General features: G+C 35.4%; 1 protein-coding gene across 1 annotated transcript; it reads right to left on the bottom strand.

Moving 5' to 3' along the window:
- Positions 1-15916: 15916 nt before the first annotated feature.
- LOC141617426 (uncharacterized) lies at positions 15917-16839 on the bottom strand. The gene has a single exon (XM_074434627.1). It carries the CDS (start codon positions 16692-16694, stop codon positions 16122-16124), a length of 573 nt encoding a protein of 190 aa, XP_074290728.1. The 5' UTR covers positions 16695-16839; the 3' UTR covers positions 15917-16121.
- Positions 16840-18371: the final 1532 nt, after the last annotated feature.

Below are 18371 nucleotides of genomic sequence, written 5' to 3'. Positions count from 1 at the left end.
CGTTCTTTTGTCGACCCGTTGCAAAAAACAACCTTTTATGCCGTTGTAATGTCGCTTTCATAACACGGTTTTTCACAAACATTTGCAAAAACACCTTTTACGCCGTCATAACGACGATTTCAAAATTCGGTTTTTCACAAGCTTTCGCAAAACATATTTTTGCCGTCGTAATAACGATTTCAAAACACGGTTTTTCATAACCATTTGCAAAAACACCGTTTATGCCGTCGTAACGACGATTTCAAAACACGTTTTTTCACAACCATTTGCAAAAACACCTTTTACACCATCGTAATAACGATTTCAAAACCCGTTTTTTTTAAAACGTTTCAAAAGCACATTTGCGCCGACTTAATGGACATTTGCGCCGACATAATAGCCTTTTCAAATCCCGAAAACAACGCACCGTTTTCGAGACCACAACAATTTCAAACTTTTCAAACCTCTATTTCAAAACTTTCACCTTTTGAATTTCGAAAACCCGTCTTCGGAAATAACGCACCGTTTTTAAAGCCATCAGAACTCTATATCAAGCCATCTTTTGAAAACAAACGTAAGACGACCTTTTCAATCCTAACTAGCCAGTTTTTGAAGATTTGTATTTTCGAAAACCGTCTATAAAACAAGAAATGTGTTTTTGAAAATTCCTATTTTTGAAAATTTCAGTCCACCACTCTGATTCAGCCTCGTGTCTACCGAGTTAAAGCAAACATACTTATAGGTCTTTACTTATGAGTCATCTCACCACCGAGACCAGTTCAACGACATCACCCCATCATGTTGAACCCGGTCAAAGTCAACACCGTCGCACCGTCAATTGAGTCAGTACCGAGTCGCCACATATGGTCGCCTTCATCTCTTTAAGTCCGAGATGTTTTTCCACCCTTATGATTTATGCGTTTAGTCGTTAACTCGTGTCAGATTGAGTGTAACATGAGCCATTTTCTACCTCGGACAATAGCCCCATATTCAGCTTCGTCCAACAACAATGATGCAAACAACATATATCTCACAAATGCTACCTTAGCCAGGGTACAACCCCCACATATGAAGGTGCCTTACCAAGGACCACCCTAGCATGAGAAGTTGTTACCATCTCGGTTGCCCGAGGTTAGTATATCAAAAGTAACCATTTCGAAACATTTATTGAGGTATAAAGTTTAAACAATTACATTGTCTCAAAGAAAAACCAAAAGAAAGTGTATATGAAATCTCAATACAAATGAAAGCCAAACAACTACTTGTAACATAGGAAGCTAGACTTGAAGTGATGATATCCCATCTCGTCCCCGTAGCTAAAGACAACCATTACCTGTCACAATCTGCTCACCATCCCCAAATGGATCACCATAGTTTTACAAAAGAACAACGGGGTCATTTTATTGTATAATTAAGATAAGCAAAATACAAGAATATCAATGACAACAATTCCACAATCATTCTCCATTCCCAATCATGTCTCATAACTGACTACACACTTAAGTGTGTAGTCCTGCCAGATTACTGCCGCGACAGATAATCCACACCACCAGTGGGGGGCCGCAGCCTTGCCCACCTAAGCCCCACTCATCGCAACGAGCAACAACCCATGTTCCCTAATATGCACATCTCCTCTTGTGGCGGGTTCCACAAGGGGCTAATCAATGGCGTGAAGCCACTCCCACAAGTGACTCCACTCAGCCGAGGACGCACCTCACCAATATAATCAATCCACCACAAATCCAACAATTAAGTGTTAGGTTCATATACCCCTATTAGACTCGTCTAATTCAATTTATAAATTACCCATAATTTATATTTATGTGGATCTAGTGCATGCATAACAAAATAATGAAATAAGGAAGAAAATCGAATTTCCTTACATTGTAAATGTACCGAATTTTTGGCACAAGTAAGGTCTACCACCTTCACTTGTTCTTGAGATCAATACATTGGGTACGATCCTCCATGATCTTCAAGTCTCAACTATAGAGACACTCCTCTTAGTTGCACCCAAGACTAACCCAAACACTAATATAATTACTAACTAGATAATATGTATTAGTAACCTTAAATATTAATTCTAATATTATTATTATTACTACTCTAGTAATATGATTGCATTATTAGAATTATTGAACAAGTTTTATGCACAAAACAATTTTATGTAGGGAGAAAAAGAGAGAGATAAGCATGAAGATTGGAATAAGAATAATGTAAAAATGAGAACCTCTTCTCCTTTTAGCACAGGACAACCGGTTTTCTTCATGGGTAAGGGTGAGTGGTCTTTTTCTTTTTGCTTTCTCAAAAACCATAGGTAGGGATCTAGCATCATTAGGTAATTATAGTGTTTCTTTTTCATTAAAAACAACAACTATCAACACTCTAAAATAACCCACTAAAACCTGTGCACATGACTTAAAATGGACTCCATATTATCTTTTGTAATTTGTCATATGTAACATGTTGTGATATGTGACATGTAACATGTCATTAGGCATAATAAAGCATATTTAACAAATTAAATATCATCCCCCTTATACTAAAAGAATAAGAAATCTCCAAATTTTTCCGCCTAAATGAATTTCGCTATAATTGGGCTTTCTTTATATGATATCTGTAATTAAGCTTTCATTATATTATATCTACAACGGGATTCTACTGAATTTTCCCTTTTCCACTGATTTAATACAAAACATTAATAATAATAAATTTTACAATATCAGGTTTTATAATTGTTAGTAGTTACTACTTCGTATTATCCTTTTCTTTAATATTCCTATCTAAAAAACCGCGCATTGGCGCGGGATCTATACTAGTTATATATTAAGTAAATTACATTTAACAAATTAACAAGTAATTCACAATTACATGTATATGAAATGGATCACATTAAATCTAGTTAATATAATCTACAATATTTTGTAATTATAACTAACCAAATGTTTCCTAAACTTTTATCAATTTTAGTAATATAACAAATTAATTACTAAATTGAATCTTATTTAAGCACATTACAAGAGATATATAATTTTCACTTATAAATAAATTTGTTCAATTTAAGGATTTAATTAATCCGTATCAATATACGATTAATTAACTTTTCAGTTTGGGAAACGTCCTATAGGTGTGACCTTAAGGGATCAACTGATTACCATCGTCAAACGACAGTAATGTCAAACTCTAGTTAGCCAATCATTACCGATTAATGTTGATACGTTAACTATATAATTGAATCATCCCTTACGTATTATTATTATTATGAGATTTAACTATGATGTTTTAATCATGTGATCGCAATATTGTTAAGGACACTTACTCCAACAATCTCCCACTTGTCTGAGATAAGTGTGCGTCACAAATTCTCTTGTCATATTACATCATCTCCCACTCAATGCAAGGTGTCTTGCATGTCGTACTTGCATTTGATCATATCTTGAGTGGTTTCCTCGATCTGGAGAGTAACTGTTTGACCGGAATTATCTACCGTAGATACCTTCCGAAGGTGGCCACGCATTTTCAGTTCACTACTCTTCGAGTGGACCTGAGATTTCAGATAACCCTGACAAGGGGATGGACAATTCCTATCGCACTATTCCCTTCGTACACCCACAGTTAATCATGACCCAAAAGATGCACACTCACCCCTTTTTACAGAATGGCTTGGGGCAAAAATCAAAGTCAATCAGAAACTGTGCTGACTTGGGCGAATAGTCTTTAGTCAAAAAATTGACTCAAAAGAATACTATAGTAGCTCTCTCCATGACCAGGCTTTATAAAAAAAATTACCAGAACTCTATAAGCGGTCACTGCCGACAGAGTGTCTCATACAGTCTGCCTATGTTATCGACTAGTCATCTCTTATGACTCTATGGCACTTGAACTTGCCATCAATCGCATCACACTCTAGTCACTTCGAGACGTCACCTCATATAAGAAACTAGGGGCCAATACTATGTTAATCCAGTTGACTTTAATAGGGTTCAACGTTGTCCTTATAACCTATTTGGATATAACAAAGTAATAAAAGAGTTTTTAATAAAACTCAAACGATGAATGTATTATCACATATGTAAAATTGATACCATATCAATTACTACATAATCTATAACCCATACTTAATATTGTATACAACTATACATCTCAACTCAATTGAAATGGCATGACTTATCATGCTTAGCCTCTGGAAAGGCCTTGGTTAGCAAGTTTTAGCAACAATTTACACTTTCCCTAACCTTACTATATAGTATTTCCCATTTTGTGTATAATCTTGTATTATAAGAACTTCTTTGAGTACGTGTCAAGATCCAATCTGGACATAGGCTCTCTTGCCTTTGAATAACTCCCAATGTCCTCACAGTGTGTAGGGATAGGACCTTCGGCGAACTACCATAGTTCCCCAATTCATAAAACCGAATCCTAATATGATCCCTTCCTTCTTGCATATCTCATTATTGCAATTGTACTCAATTTCCGTTGTGTATATCTCATTGTTTAATTGCCTAGGACGTTTCTAGCATATATCCTCCTTAAATAATATAGCCAAGATAGTTCTCTAACCATCCTAATGAATTTAGAATATGATTTTTGTGTAACTCCTTGCACATAAATCCATCTCAATTCTAAATGCTTAGCTTCATATCTTTAGTACTTCCTGAGTACTAACTAATGAACTATGTGGCTATATAGCGACTTCTCTCAAAGATTCGATTTGTAAATTTTCGTCATACCCAAGTATAAGAAAATTAAGAACGGTGACACATCTTAGCGTAATGAATTAATCCCGCAGCGGAAGCAAGTGGATTCAATTTCTACATGTTCATGACCTTTGAACATGTCTAGAATTTTATCAACATAAGAGTATTCATTAAACGCTAATATCCTCTTAGATCTATCTTTATAGGCCTTGATACTATAGAGATGTATCATTCCTCTCTTAAGTCTTTCATCATCCATGGTGATCAATATGTCATTCACATATCAGACTAATAACACCACCTTACTGCCACTAAACCTCATGTATAAATATAACTACTCGAGAAGGATTTATCACATGACTCATAAAATTCAACTCTTTGACATCTACTTAAGATTTCTTCTTAAGTTCGCATCCTACCTTAGGATAGTTGCGATTTATAAAACTCATGCAAGATGATTTTAAAATCCAACTATATCGAATCATATCCGAATACAATGAAGCGTTGTTGTTGCGTGCAAAACCCTATGCCACCAACCAACCAAGCTAAATAAACATTTTCATGTTTATGCTCATTTTGGACTTTTGCGGAGTTGAAACTAGATAAAGCAACTTAATAAGTTACAGGTTTGTTAATTTCAAAAATAACATGACTCCTGTCCACTTAGATTTCGAAGAAATATTCACTGATTTTGACCAAGAAGGAACATCTTCCTACGTCTTATCCTCAGTTTGTGGCTCTTGAACATTTTCTCCCACTTTGTCTTTAAGAAATACTCCTCATTTCTTTAATAGACAGCATCACGAGTCACAAACCCTTTGTTCTCGTGATCACGTAGGAAGAGAGATGATTTCATAACCATAGGAAGAGAGAGCACATGTTTACTATCGAAACTAGCTACAATTTGGGTACCATGCCTAACCATATCTCATATAAAATGTAGATGATTGCTTTAACCATGTTTTATTTTAGTGGAAAATTTAAATGCCAGACAAATTTTATAACAGAAACTACCTCCAACTATAATGTAAAGATTCAATCATATCGTAATGTAAGTGAACTTGTGATACTATATCAACTCATTTTGGTGCAGATAAAAGTCATCACTTCATTGTTCCCCATTTTAACTAAGTACTAATACTTTGGTTTTATAATCTGTAGGTTTTGATACTTTTTAACATTCATTGAACTTATTCAAAGAATTTCTTTTCTTACCTCATTAAGTGGATATCAAGTATCTACCTAAGTCGTTGGTAAAAGAGATGAAGAAGTAATAACCTTCTCAGATTGAAATTGTATTCGACCATACACTTCAAAGTGTAATTAGGGCGAATATCTTGCTCTATTCATAATCTTTTTCAAGGAAAAATCATGAATTGTCTTGCTTTGAATACAATATTCGCATACACCAAAGATTCTCAATCAAATGGTTTGGGACACTTGTCAAAACTAGTTTCTAAATGCGATTTTCAATCAAGAATTGAGAAATGATTGGAGTCACCAACTTGAGTTATATATATATGACATTTTTTTGTTTAAATATAATTACCTTGATTTGTATGGTCTCACCATAAACTTAATCGTGATATGTAAGAGTTCAACGCTTGTTTTAATTGCATAATGGTAAAACCCTTTACCTTTTGTGCAAAACTCAAATTATATTCTTATTTAGACATATTATACATCATAGCAATTATTGAGGTACATTTCTAAATACAAAACTAAAATGAGTACACTACAACATTCATATGTTCATGGATGAAATGGCAACTACCCTAGTTCCATTCATGCAAATTTTGAACTTATTCTTGCTAGTCATCACATGATAATGCCAAATATGATGAAATCTATAAATTTGTATCAAATACTCATGATGTGGTATTTGGCAACAATGTAATGTCAATGTCATAGATATTCAAGAAGGAATATGTTGGAGTCACACGACCAACTTCCTTGATCTTTACTTATTGGGGTTTGTATCTATTTTAGTGTCCAACACCTTCTCTTTCTAGCCTAGTTCTATCCTTAACAATTAAAATAGATACTTACCTTTTATTGCTCCCACGGACTTCAAGAATTTTTACTTGATGAAGACTTATCTTCATTTAAATTCCTAGTTAATCCTTCACAAAGATGAACTCTATTGTGTTATTTGGTTAATCAAAATTTCTAACAAATTAATTTACCAATTTAACATTGCCATGCTCTTAACAACTTAAGTGCTTGATGACAAGTGTTTAGGTTGAGCAATAAGACTTTTGAATCATGGATGCATAGAAGAATATTATCAAAACATATTTTGACTAATCATTACCTCTAGTCATATTTCTTCACAAGAAATCATACATAGGTATGTTACGAATTTAAGATGCTAATCTTATATGACATAGGACAACTCCTATGGAGTTCTATGTAGTAGAACGATTTCTATGGAGCTAGTCCACAACCTATGATTTGGTTCTTTTTAGAAAGAGATTCTTTGTCGTTAGCAATAGTAGTTTAGCGGAGACTCGTGTTACAATCGAATGATTTCGCATATGAGTAGGAGTAATGAAATAGAGCAACATTAAAAAACAACGAAGTACTGGGAAAATTAAACATTCATCGTTATATCTAAAGCATTGTAGCATGTTGTAGCATTTATACAATGACCCTCATCCAATTATATAAACGATTCTGAGACCCAAAAATTCATATTAAATCTTGGATGTCAGCCTACGGGCCCTCTACACCTCTTGCTAATATAATCTTGGTGGGTTAACCCTCTTAACCGATTCTACAGTTAGAACTCTCGGTCGATGAATTTACGTTAAGTTCATCTTTAGCACGAACCTATTGCGGCTATGGTCGCAAATACCTTCGTTGAGATCAACCAAATTTTCGAAGTGTAATAACTATTTATTACCCCACTTATCCAACGTCAATTGAAAGCACCCCGGTATAATGTTTCAATACCGTATTGTACCTATATGAAATTAGGATTCATGAGTTCCTACTATTTGGTAAGGCTAAGTCTCAATCTTTTAAAATGTGTGAGGTCGAGTGTAATATCCCAAATATTTCTACTATATATTATTAATAATTTTAATGCATAAAATAAAATAATTATTATTTGTTACTTAAAAAATATTGTGAAAATTTAGTTTAAGAAACTGGTCCCGATTTATTATAACGGGACGAAGCCCATGTTTATTTCCACTTCGTCCTATTTTTCCATGTATGAAGTTTACCCACTACTCAAGGGTTCCAGAACACCAAGTTTCATAAATAAGGGGCTAGTATAGGGCCATTTTCGAAGGGTTTTACGATTTAGCATAGAGACCATCACATTTCGCCCTCAAATCCTTAATACTGGACGAAAATTCGAAAGGGATATATGGTTGCGTTCCTAACATGGCCAATTGCTCATTTCTAATGTCGATTTCATGAGGCAAATTCATTTGGGACGAAAACTCCAAATTTTCGACATAAATGAGTATAAAAACCCTAATTTTCGACCCAAAAATCAAGCTCAAATGCAAATTAAAGCAAGTACAAGACACATACCTTGATTAGTCATGGTTTATGGCGAGCTTCGATCAAGTTTTTGACGGAATTTGGTTGGGTTTTGATGAAGAAACGAAATATTTGTGTTTTGAAATGAAAAACAAAACACGACTTAAGTCGGGTTTTTACCCAGACGGGACGAGCTCGGGAAAGGACGCAGCACTTGCTGCGCCTTTTCCTCAACAAGCTTCCTCTAAATTCGTTGAACTTCGTTATAAGATTCGTTATTTGTAGGCCCAGGCTTCATGCACCTCTTCCCCTACATATGGCTCCTTTTTGGGTGTTCTCTTCGTCCGAATCGGTATTTTCTCCTCAACAGACTACAGACAACCACGACATTTTGTTTCCCAGCGAGAGTTCATGATCGTGAAATACAGTTCGTGAGTTCCTCTTCTCTATCAGAATTTCGTTTGCGACAACCCGAGCGGATTTTATTTCTCTCAACGATGCAAAGGGCGTGTCGGACCTTTATTCTCCTCAACGATGCAAAGGGCGTGTCGGACCTTTATTTTTCTCAGCAATGCAAAGGGGGTGTCGGACCTTTATTTTTCTCAGCGATGCAAAGGGCGTGTCGGACCTTTATTTCCCCCAGTAATGCAAAGGGCGTGTCGGACCTTTATTTTCCTCAGGTATGGTTTCTTCTAATGGCTGTCGAGCTTCCTTACGTAGTCTAATGGACTTTAAACGACCCTCCCCGATAGTCGACAGACTCTAAAATGTTCCCGGCGACAGGTCCTTGGTTCAGACCCCTTGAGCCGCCTCGCGTCGCCATAGTCGTCAGGTTGTAATCTTCGATTGACCTGATGGCTATACTTTGACTTTCGCCTTGTCCAAGCCTCAGTCAAAGTGAAGGCTCTCTAGATACCTCATTTACGCACCTCCCTCCAACCACTCAGTGATGATTGGGCCGCATGTTTGATACGCGGAACGATTTTATGACAGTTCGTAAGTTCATCGACAAGTGATAGTTCAAACACTCGAGTCAACCTCATGGTCGTCATCTGCGCGGCGATACGGCCGTTTTGACAATAATTAGAGTTCATTTGGAGTCTGGATCAAAAAACCGCTTCATTTTTAGAAAAACCGTTTAAATGCCAAGTCGGAATGTTCCAGAATGTTCTAGAATTCTATGGATATTTATTCCTAATTTATTCAATATTTTTAAGAAAATATCTTCCGTATATTGTGTTTCACGGAATAAGGAAGCCTATATCTACCGAAATTCCATAAAAAAACGCGGAAATCTTTCTTGCTGAGGAGGAAACCTCTGTGGAAATGACGCAACAGGTGCTGCGCCTCTTCCAGGTTCGCAGTGGCTAATGCGCCTCTTCCCCAGCCCTCTTTCCATGCTTTCCAGAATATTTCCGTGATTTGTTTTCGTATCCGTGTCATTCCTAAACTCCTTCGCGTGTTTAGTATAAATAGAGGCCTTCGGCCTCCATATTTGGCACGCGAGTGTTCCGCCTCTTCTTTCTCTCTCTTTGCATTCTAGGCTACGCTATTGCTTTCGACGCCTACGTGCTTGATCAATCGACCATGTAAGCTCAGATCATTCTGAGTCCCAGTCGTGTTGCATAGACCGGCCAATTTGACCAACTCCGCTTAATCAACTTGATCAATCAATCTTTTAAATCCTTTAACAAGGGCATTTCCATGCATATTCGAGTCGAGCAATCACTAAACGATAACTTTAGTCAATCTCGTTTCGTCAAACATGTAAGTCTGAGGGTGTAAAAACCTATTTATTTACTGTACTTTTATTTTGTATCATCTAATGTAAGGTCTATATCAAAAGCACGTTCAAAACCCGTCTTAAAATCAATCTTTTAAAACCAGTTTCATAAAACAACAGAGGTCTGACGTCGAGAAGAAACGATGCAGCAGTTGCGCCTCTTCGAAGAGTCGCAACATCTGATGCATCTCTTCCTGAGGCTGCCGCTGCTCCTGCTCTTCTTCTTCTTCATCGACCTTCTGCAATTTTCTGTTTTTCTCTTATTCTTTCGTTCCTTTTGTTCATGTAGTACATAAATCATGTTTTTATAATTCCTTTTTAATTATAATGCATAATTCGACATGAATCCCTTATAATTCAATATTTGCGGGTTTTCGTCATCTATTCAAACCCGGATTTTAGAGGTTCGATTTTCTCATATCGATTCTCTGGAATTCGTCTTTTGTACATCCTTTTCTTTATTTGATTTTAGTTTATCAAATTTAATTCCGTTTTCAAGTTCATAGTTCGTTCTTTTTGTATTTCCGACACGAGTTCACCGTAATCATGTAAACCGCTATAAATTCTCGTTTTTTATTCGTTTTATGACGGTTCCAGACGCATATAATCAATTAAAATACTTCAACTTGAGTCATACATCAATAATCGATCTTAAATTACCAATGAACGATAACAATCCGCGATTCTGACTTCACAACCAGAATCCAACTCAAGAACAGACGCAAGAAGTGTTGCGCCTCTTCCAAGGGACTGCAGCGCCTCTTCCAAGGGATGCAGTAGATGTTGCGCCTGTTCTGGGTTGGCTTCTATCCCTGAACTCTTTCTCGCTTTGACGTAGCTTCTAATTACGGTTTAAATTAACTATTATTCGTATTATCACCTCTAATCTGACGTATTTTCATATTTTATTTTCTAATTTTATTTTCTTTTATTTCCTTCTTCGAAATCCCGTTTTTGAGCGCGCTTTTGTCGTAGATCAAATAATCTTTGTAAAGTTTGTAATTTTAATTATTTTAATTCATTATTTTCTTATGTATGATTTATTTACTTGGTTTTCACATGTAATTTAATCTAACATCTACTTCGACCCAATTTGTTTGCTAAAACACTTGTTCACCGACATAGTCTAATCTCACATGCTAGGACTAAAACATTGGATGTTGCATTGCATGCATTACAATCGACAACATATCAAATATGAACAATTTCCCTAATCATTAGTAGAGGCCGCTATTGAGGCGGGCGGGATTAGGTGTTCGATTAAAGAGCTTCCTAATACGTACCCTCACCCCTTACTCCAGGTATCTCTGGACATCCGTGTCCATTGGCATATTCGAGAGTCATTCTAGACATAGAATGCTAAGGGTAACGAGTTCATGGTGTCTATGTCATTACTTTGTGTCTTGACATTCGAACGGTTTCCAATATTTCCACAATAAATTGGTGGCGACTCCACAAATGCAGGCTTATTCAACCTTTCACCGGTTTCAATGCCTCACAAATCGGTAACGGCCCATTGCGTGCTTTGGCAAACCCAAGGTTCCGTGGGAGAAGTTCGCCGCCTCGAGACCAACGTGCGGGTGGCCCATGTCCACACTTTCACGTAGACCAGTCAAACAGGTCGGGTGGAATGAGTCACACGAGTCGGGTCATATGGGTCTCGAGTCGAGTCAACGTCAGAATACGAGTCAAAAGAAAATTTATGACATCTTTTATTTTACATTTTTCAGGTGAAAAACATATATTTTAAAATTAAATCATATTCTAATAATATACTTATTCATTAAATATCGTGCTTATATTAATAAATTTATAAAAATAAAAATTCTTAATAAATTATTTTATTAAAATCGCAACTCATAAACTACTATAACATGTAAGTTTGCTACTAATCTTAAATTTTGATTCTTTCTCTAAATTAAAGTGCGCCATTTAATGAAAGGAGCGGCAGATAATATTTCATTACCTTGAAATAATCTTACTTTATTTTGATATTGGGTTTTAGATAAGAAATATAAATAAATATAATTTAGTTAAAAAATTTCAAGTAGTTCCGTGATATATTTGTATATCAGATCATGAGTAATACATAATATAGAATTGTCAAACAATCAATTTAGATACTAATTGGAGTGACTTTAAAAATTTTCTAACTACATGCATAACGTTGTCACATTGAAAGTTAATGAGTAAATAAGTTGTTAGCAAAAAAATATACTCTTATAAATTTTAATTTTATTGTTCAATCTCCTATTAATGCAATGGGTTGGTGATGATGGGTTGGGGAGTTGCATAAGACTACGATAAGGGTTAGACGTTACACATGGGGTGGCAGGGATGGTGGTTATACAGGAGGTACGGTGGGGGCGCATAAGAGATGATGGAGGCAAGAGGAAGTAAGGTAGTTGGAGGGCGTAGGATATGGATTGCAGGTGGTTAGTTGTGGGGAGTTGCTAAGATAGGGCTTGAGAGGGACGTCGTGGTCAGAGGTGTTGGGTGTGGTCACCACTGCACTGGAAGGTGTGTTGTTGGGTCTCGAGGTAGTTAGTAAGTGATAGTGAATGCTACTTTTAAATAGGCGTCCAAGTGATGGTGGGTGGGAGATAAAATGAGAGAAAAGGTAGAGAATTGATAGAAGAACAAACAAGAGGGGTAATAACAAAAAAAAAACCGCGTACAAAAATGAGTAAAATTAAATGTATATTGCATAAATACTCAGGTTATGTCTACAATTTTATTTCCACTTTTTAGAGTTCACCTCTCAAGAGTTGAAAAGTCGAGAAAAAAAAAAGTATTTCAAATAAGATTAAGCAATATAAACATATAAAAAATATATGGGTAGACAAAGAAAAATTTTCTAAAGTTTAGTAATTTACTAAATCCAAAAAATACGTTATTACTCTTAATAGTACTTTTTGTACGAGTTCATAAACTAGTATAGACTTAAACATAGTCAAGAAAGAGCGTATTTTTCGCCGGATCAGCCATTTTGCAAAAGTATACGTATGACTGTATGAGCTTGCACTGTAAGGGTCAACTAGCTTAACCATTCAATCAGTAAGGTAGGTCATCGGCACTACTTGGCCGTGGACACATTACCAATACTACCCATTTCTATCTTTCTGACACCCTTTCAAGTGGAGAAAAAGAAAAAGAGAGCGTACACCAAACATGACATGCTATGGAAACCGCAACTAGAGAACTGACATCCTACTTACTAGAGCGGAATTTCAAGAAGTCGTCAACCAGTATGAACTATCTCATGTAGCTTCTATTTCGATATCATTTGTATTGAAATAGAAGCTCATACAAAGCAGGAAGCGCGCACAGAGATCAAGCCGGCAATGAGACGCAACTGGAGAACAGAGGTCTCACTTGACTAATGTAGAATTTTAAGAAAGCTCACCAGTATGAAGAAAAAAAAAGTAAAGAGATAGTTAAATAAAGAACCGTGGAAGTAAAGAGAAAAAATACAATGTGCAAAAGTTTTCAAAAGACAGTTTAAACAGATTAAAAAGTGTGAAGAAAAGCAAGGAAAAAGTACTACGGGCACAAAATATGGGAAATGATAATAAATAAAGTGCTTCTAAAAATTTTCAAAAGACAGTTTTCAGAAAACAGTTTAAACACTCGCAAAACTAGCCCAAAAGCGTATCCTCGTCCTTACAGCTTCAGAGATGTCCTTATATCACCATACGAAGCAACTGACAGATACTCACACTCACAGCATCGCTTTCAAAACCATAAAATTCACAACTGAAACCCGAGGTTCAACTTCCAAAACTCAACCACTAAAACAAAGCTATAACCGTTCAAGAACCACCAAAGTTTGAACTGTACATAGATTCCTTCACAATACAACTGAACCGCCAAATTCAGATTCCATGCTTCTCAATGGACACTATGATTATGAAACCACACCCACTACATAAAGCTAACCCTGACATTGTCCATGGTTTGGTTTCAACATGACAAAACCATGGAGCCATGAACAAGTGTGAAATACCTAGTATATGAAAGTGTATCTGTCAACTTAGCTCAGTTGACAAATAATTGTTCAATCAGTTAAGGCCTTGGCAGTAAATACATGACCAATAGTTGATGTGTTCCAACCCGTTTCCACCAATACTACCCTTATGACTCCCTTCGCATCATCAAACAGGCAATTAGACGCAATCAGTAAGAAGTATGAACTATCTCATCTAGCATCTATTTCAATAGCATTTATATAGAAATACAAGCTGGAGGAGGTTCGTATAATCACATGAGGACAAAGTAGGAAACATACTCACAGAAACAAAAGGAGGCTCATATAGTCATATAGCATTTTAAACAATGCAGGAAACACTATCACAAACCCCAAGCTAGCCTACAATCTACATCTTAACAATCTACGAGCTACTTGACAGATATATATACACATACTGCAGCAATTTCCTTGATCATTGCACAACCACCTTCAACCCTGCAACTTTTGGTGCTTATTATCAACTATCAACATCACCTCCAAGCTCCAACCCAAACTTCTAAATAAAACCTCAAACCCCATTCTCTTGCGCCTCTATTAAACCTACCAAACTTAACACTGAAACTTTGAACCCCAAAGCAACTTTTTGAAGTGGATAAAAAATAAAAATCAAAACTTCCCCAATGTTCCAAGATAAAGAAGTAGGAATCTAAACAATAACAAACTTCAACCTGAAAAATCTTTGATATTTCCGAATTCAGAATTAGTGAAATCTGAAATGTGGAATTGCAAATTTGATAACCTGATGGCACACGCAAGTAATATATTTGAATGTTTATTGTTTGATAACTTTAATACTTGATTGCACACCCAAGTGATCAATCATGTTTGACACTGCAAGGCAATTAACGACTCACGAGAAAAGTTTAACCACAACTATCAAATCATCAGACCTAACAACAAAAGTCACACACATAACTTGCAACCATATGATAAAACTCTAAGCAACATAAATCAAAGAAACAACATCCTTGGAAAAATCAATTTCTCAAACAGAATTGAAACTTTAGAAGCTCAAATACAGAGACAAGTAATGATTTCTTTAAAAGTTTAAAAATTGATTTCAGTAATTTACTCAGCTACCATGCTTGATCAGATTCAAAGTTTTTCAATCCCACCGATACTAATGCCTCTACACCCATAAATTCCATCCAAAACTTCACAAACAATGACCAAAACAATAATAAATTCAATCATTAGAACTAGATATAATAACAGTCCAATTTTATTCCATATTTCGACGGAAACAGAGATATATGTCCCTGAAAAAAAAAAAAAACAATTACACATCTTCCATCCTCAAATGCTTCACTATATCACCAATTGAAATAATTGACAGATATATACACTCACCGCCTTGAATTTCTCAAGCAAAAACCATTAACTCCATCTTTCAAAACTCAACCATTGAGATCATTAATACATTCCAACAATTCAAACACAGAAGCAAGAGACACGAGTATCAACTTTCAACACACGACACTTCTGAACTCTGAACTATATATATATAGAACCTTCATAATACAAGTAAACCACCATGTCAAAAATTCATGTTTCTCAATGGATACTAGGATCTCGAAACTGTGTCAACTAAACAAAGTTTGAATAAGCTTTGATATCAAGATCAGAATGAGGTTGCTAACACCAACTGTTAGCATAGTCGGTAAATTTGATGCTATACCTAGCAATCTAGCATCAACAAGGCAATCTCCAAAATACCATTCATTTTGGGAATTTTACACCCCTAAAAAGATCAACTCTTAAACGAAAATGAAAAGGAAATGAAACCAATTCCACATTTAACTCAGAAACCTAACTTGATCCGATACAACATCATTAAATCCCACAGAGATAATTCCGCTGAACCCGTACATCCGCCCAAAAATTTACAATAAAGCAGCAGAAGAAAAATAATCTCGCTGAAACACAATCAAAGAACAAAGATACTCGCCAGAATAACATTTCAAACTTGAAATTCGCATAAACACAGCATAAGAATAACAATGACATATACTAAGAACTAAACCGAAAAACTTAACATTGTATTATAATGTATCCAACATAACAGCAGGAGCGCATACACATCAATAATACCGCGAAATTAGAAAAATGCGAAGAACAAAGCGAACCCGTTATAACCTCAAAGCTCATCCTCAGCACGAAGGTACTCACCAATATCAGCCTGATGAATAACAACAAGCACATTCGGGTCGGATTTCCTAACATCCTTAGTACTCTTACTAGCAACACCAAACCCCAACGGTATATCCGACATGGAATAAACAACAACCCCATCACCAGCATTAATATCCTCAGTAATCCTTCCAAGGTGAGCCTTCAAAACCGGATTCCCATACAAAAACGACATCTCGGAGGTGGGTTTAAGCCAGACCTTATGCTTGGCGTGTGGGGCAAGTAAAGGTAGAGAATGTACGGTGAGATGGAAATTACCGTGGTGAGTGAATTTACCAACTTGAGTACCCAGGTAAACGAGCTTGTCACGGGAGACGTTGGTGGCGCGCTTGACGAGCGATTCGGAGACATAGTAGAGACGGTTCTTCTGAAGACGGAAACAGTAACGGGTCGGGTTGGATGGATCGGAGTCGGGACCTTCGTAGGAAGGGTTGTCGATTAGGTTTTTGAGGTTGTTGCCGATGAATTTGAAGAGTTTTTCGAAGACTGCGGTGGTTTCTTGCTCATCTAGGGTTCTCATGGTGATGGAATTTGCGGTGGTGGTTAGGGTTTTAGGGTTTAGGGGAAGGGAGGTGAGAAAGAAGAAGGAGGTTATGAGGTTTAGGTTTTCAGTGGAAGGTTTATGTATACGGGTATTTTGAATATGAAACGGATCATTTTTGAAGTGGAACATGGAACGGGTCATTTTGATTGAGTTCATCACTAGACTCGATAAATATAAATATGTGAGATAAACTGGGTGGTCTGGGTCGGGTTACATTCGGGTAAATAAGCAAGAGAAAAGACATGCATTTTGGATCATTATTTTTGGAGTAAATTATCAATTAGACCCTCACTTAATCCACTTTTTTACAATTACTCTCACGTCATAAAAAAAAATTAATTTACCCCCAAATTAATTGTTCTGATTATATTTTGCACTCAACCCCATTTTTAGGTGAAAAAAATGCATAAATTGACAATTTTGCCCCCATGTTTATAAAGTGAGTTTTGGATGACTCTTCATTTACTCTTTTATTTCCCCTATTAAACCTAATACTAGTGTAGATCCCGCGCAAATGCGCGGTAAATATAGGCCTTTTAATTTTTAGTGTATTACTTATAGATTTTTCATTTATATCTCACGAATTTTTATAAAAAATAACTAATATTAAAATTAATCAAAAGAATTGAATAATTACATAAATTGTGTTTTTTATGAAAATATTTTAAATACATCAAATTTTTTTTAAAATTTTTTTTTTCGTCACGAAGTTAATAATAGAAGATACAATTTTTATGTATAGTTATTTTAAATGGAAAATTAGTTTAATAAATGAAAATCTAATTTGTTTCCATATATAAGTTTGAGCACTTTCAAGAAAAAAACTTTAGAAAAGTTGTATTATCTTAGTATATAGGAGGATTTATACTTTTTAAATTTGGACCTCATTAATATTTATCAATTCACTCCATTGTATTTTGATATGAAACAAAAAAATTAAAATTGAAAACTAATAAAAAAAATTATTTAAGTTGTGAATTTTTTTTAGTGAATGTTTTTCTGTCACGAAGCTAATAGTAAGCATGTGTCAAGTTATTCTCTACAGTAATAATTATTGCATTATTGAAAAATTTAGCAACTTATACTTTATAGTTTAATATCAATTTTATTTTATTTTAATGAAAAAATCATAATTATGAATTTATTTTAAAAATACAGTTTATTTATAAGAATATATTTATTGAAAAGATGATAATGTAATGAAAGAAAATTGTATTTATTACCTTATTTAGCTAGATGCTTTTTGGAGGGAAAACTAAGAGAATTTTTATTCTCTTAGTAGTAGGGGGATTTCCCCCAAATATTTTCCTAAAAATTCCCCAAAATTTCGTCATAATCCTAGCCTGAATTATTGAGCTTCCTTATTTGAAAGATTGATCAACCATCCCCATCTATCCACTAGTAATTTATGTAAGTTTTCCTTGTATCTATTTTTTCGAATTTGTTTGTAGTTTATATTTTCGAATTGGTGATTGCTAATGTTGTCAAATTAAATTGTAATGTTTTCAAATTGATTGTTAACCTAATTTCTTGGTTTTCCATTTATGCGATTATAATTGCTTTGCACTAAACTAGGTTAAATTTGGGGATAGACTTACCTTGAGGATGAGGGGGTCTTCAAACCAAATTGGGGAAGATGAGGGAGAAAAATAT

Source organism: Silene latifolia, chromosome X (assembly GCF_048544455.1).
Source record: "Silene latifolia isolate original U9 population chromosome X, ASM4854445v1, whole genome shotgun sequence".
Classification (NCBI taxonomy): Eukaryota; Viridiplantae; Streptophyta; class Magnoliopsida; order Caryophyllales; family Caryophyllaceae; genus Silene; species Silene latifolia.
This window is presented reverse-complemented; position numbering and strand designations above follow the sequence as displayed.

Bases quoted from the DNA above. Each gene is read 5' to 3' on its own strand.
- LOC141617426 (XM_074434627.1), bottom strand. From the start codon at position 16,694: ATGAGAACCCTAGATGAGCAAGAAACCACCGCAGTCTTCGAAAAACTC.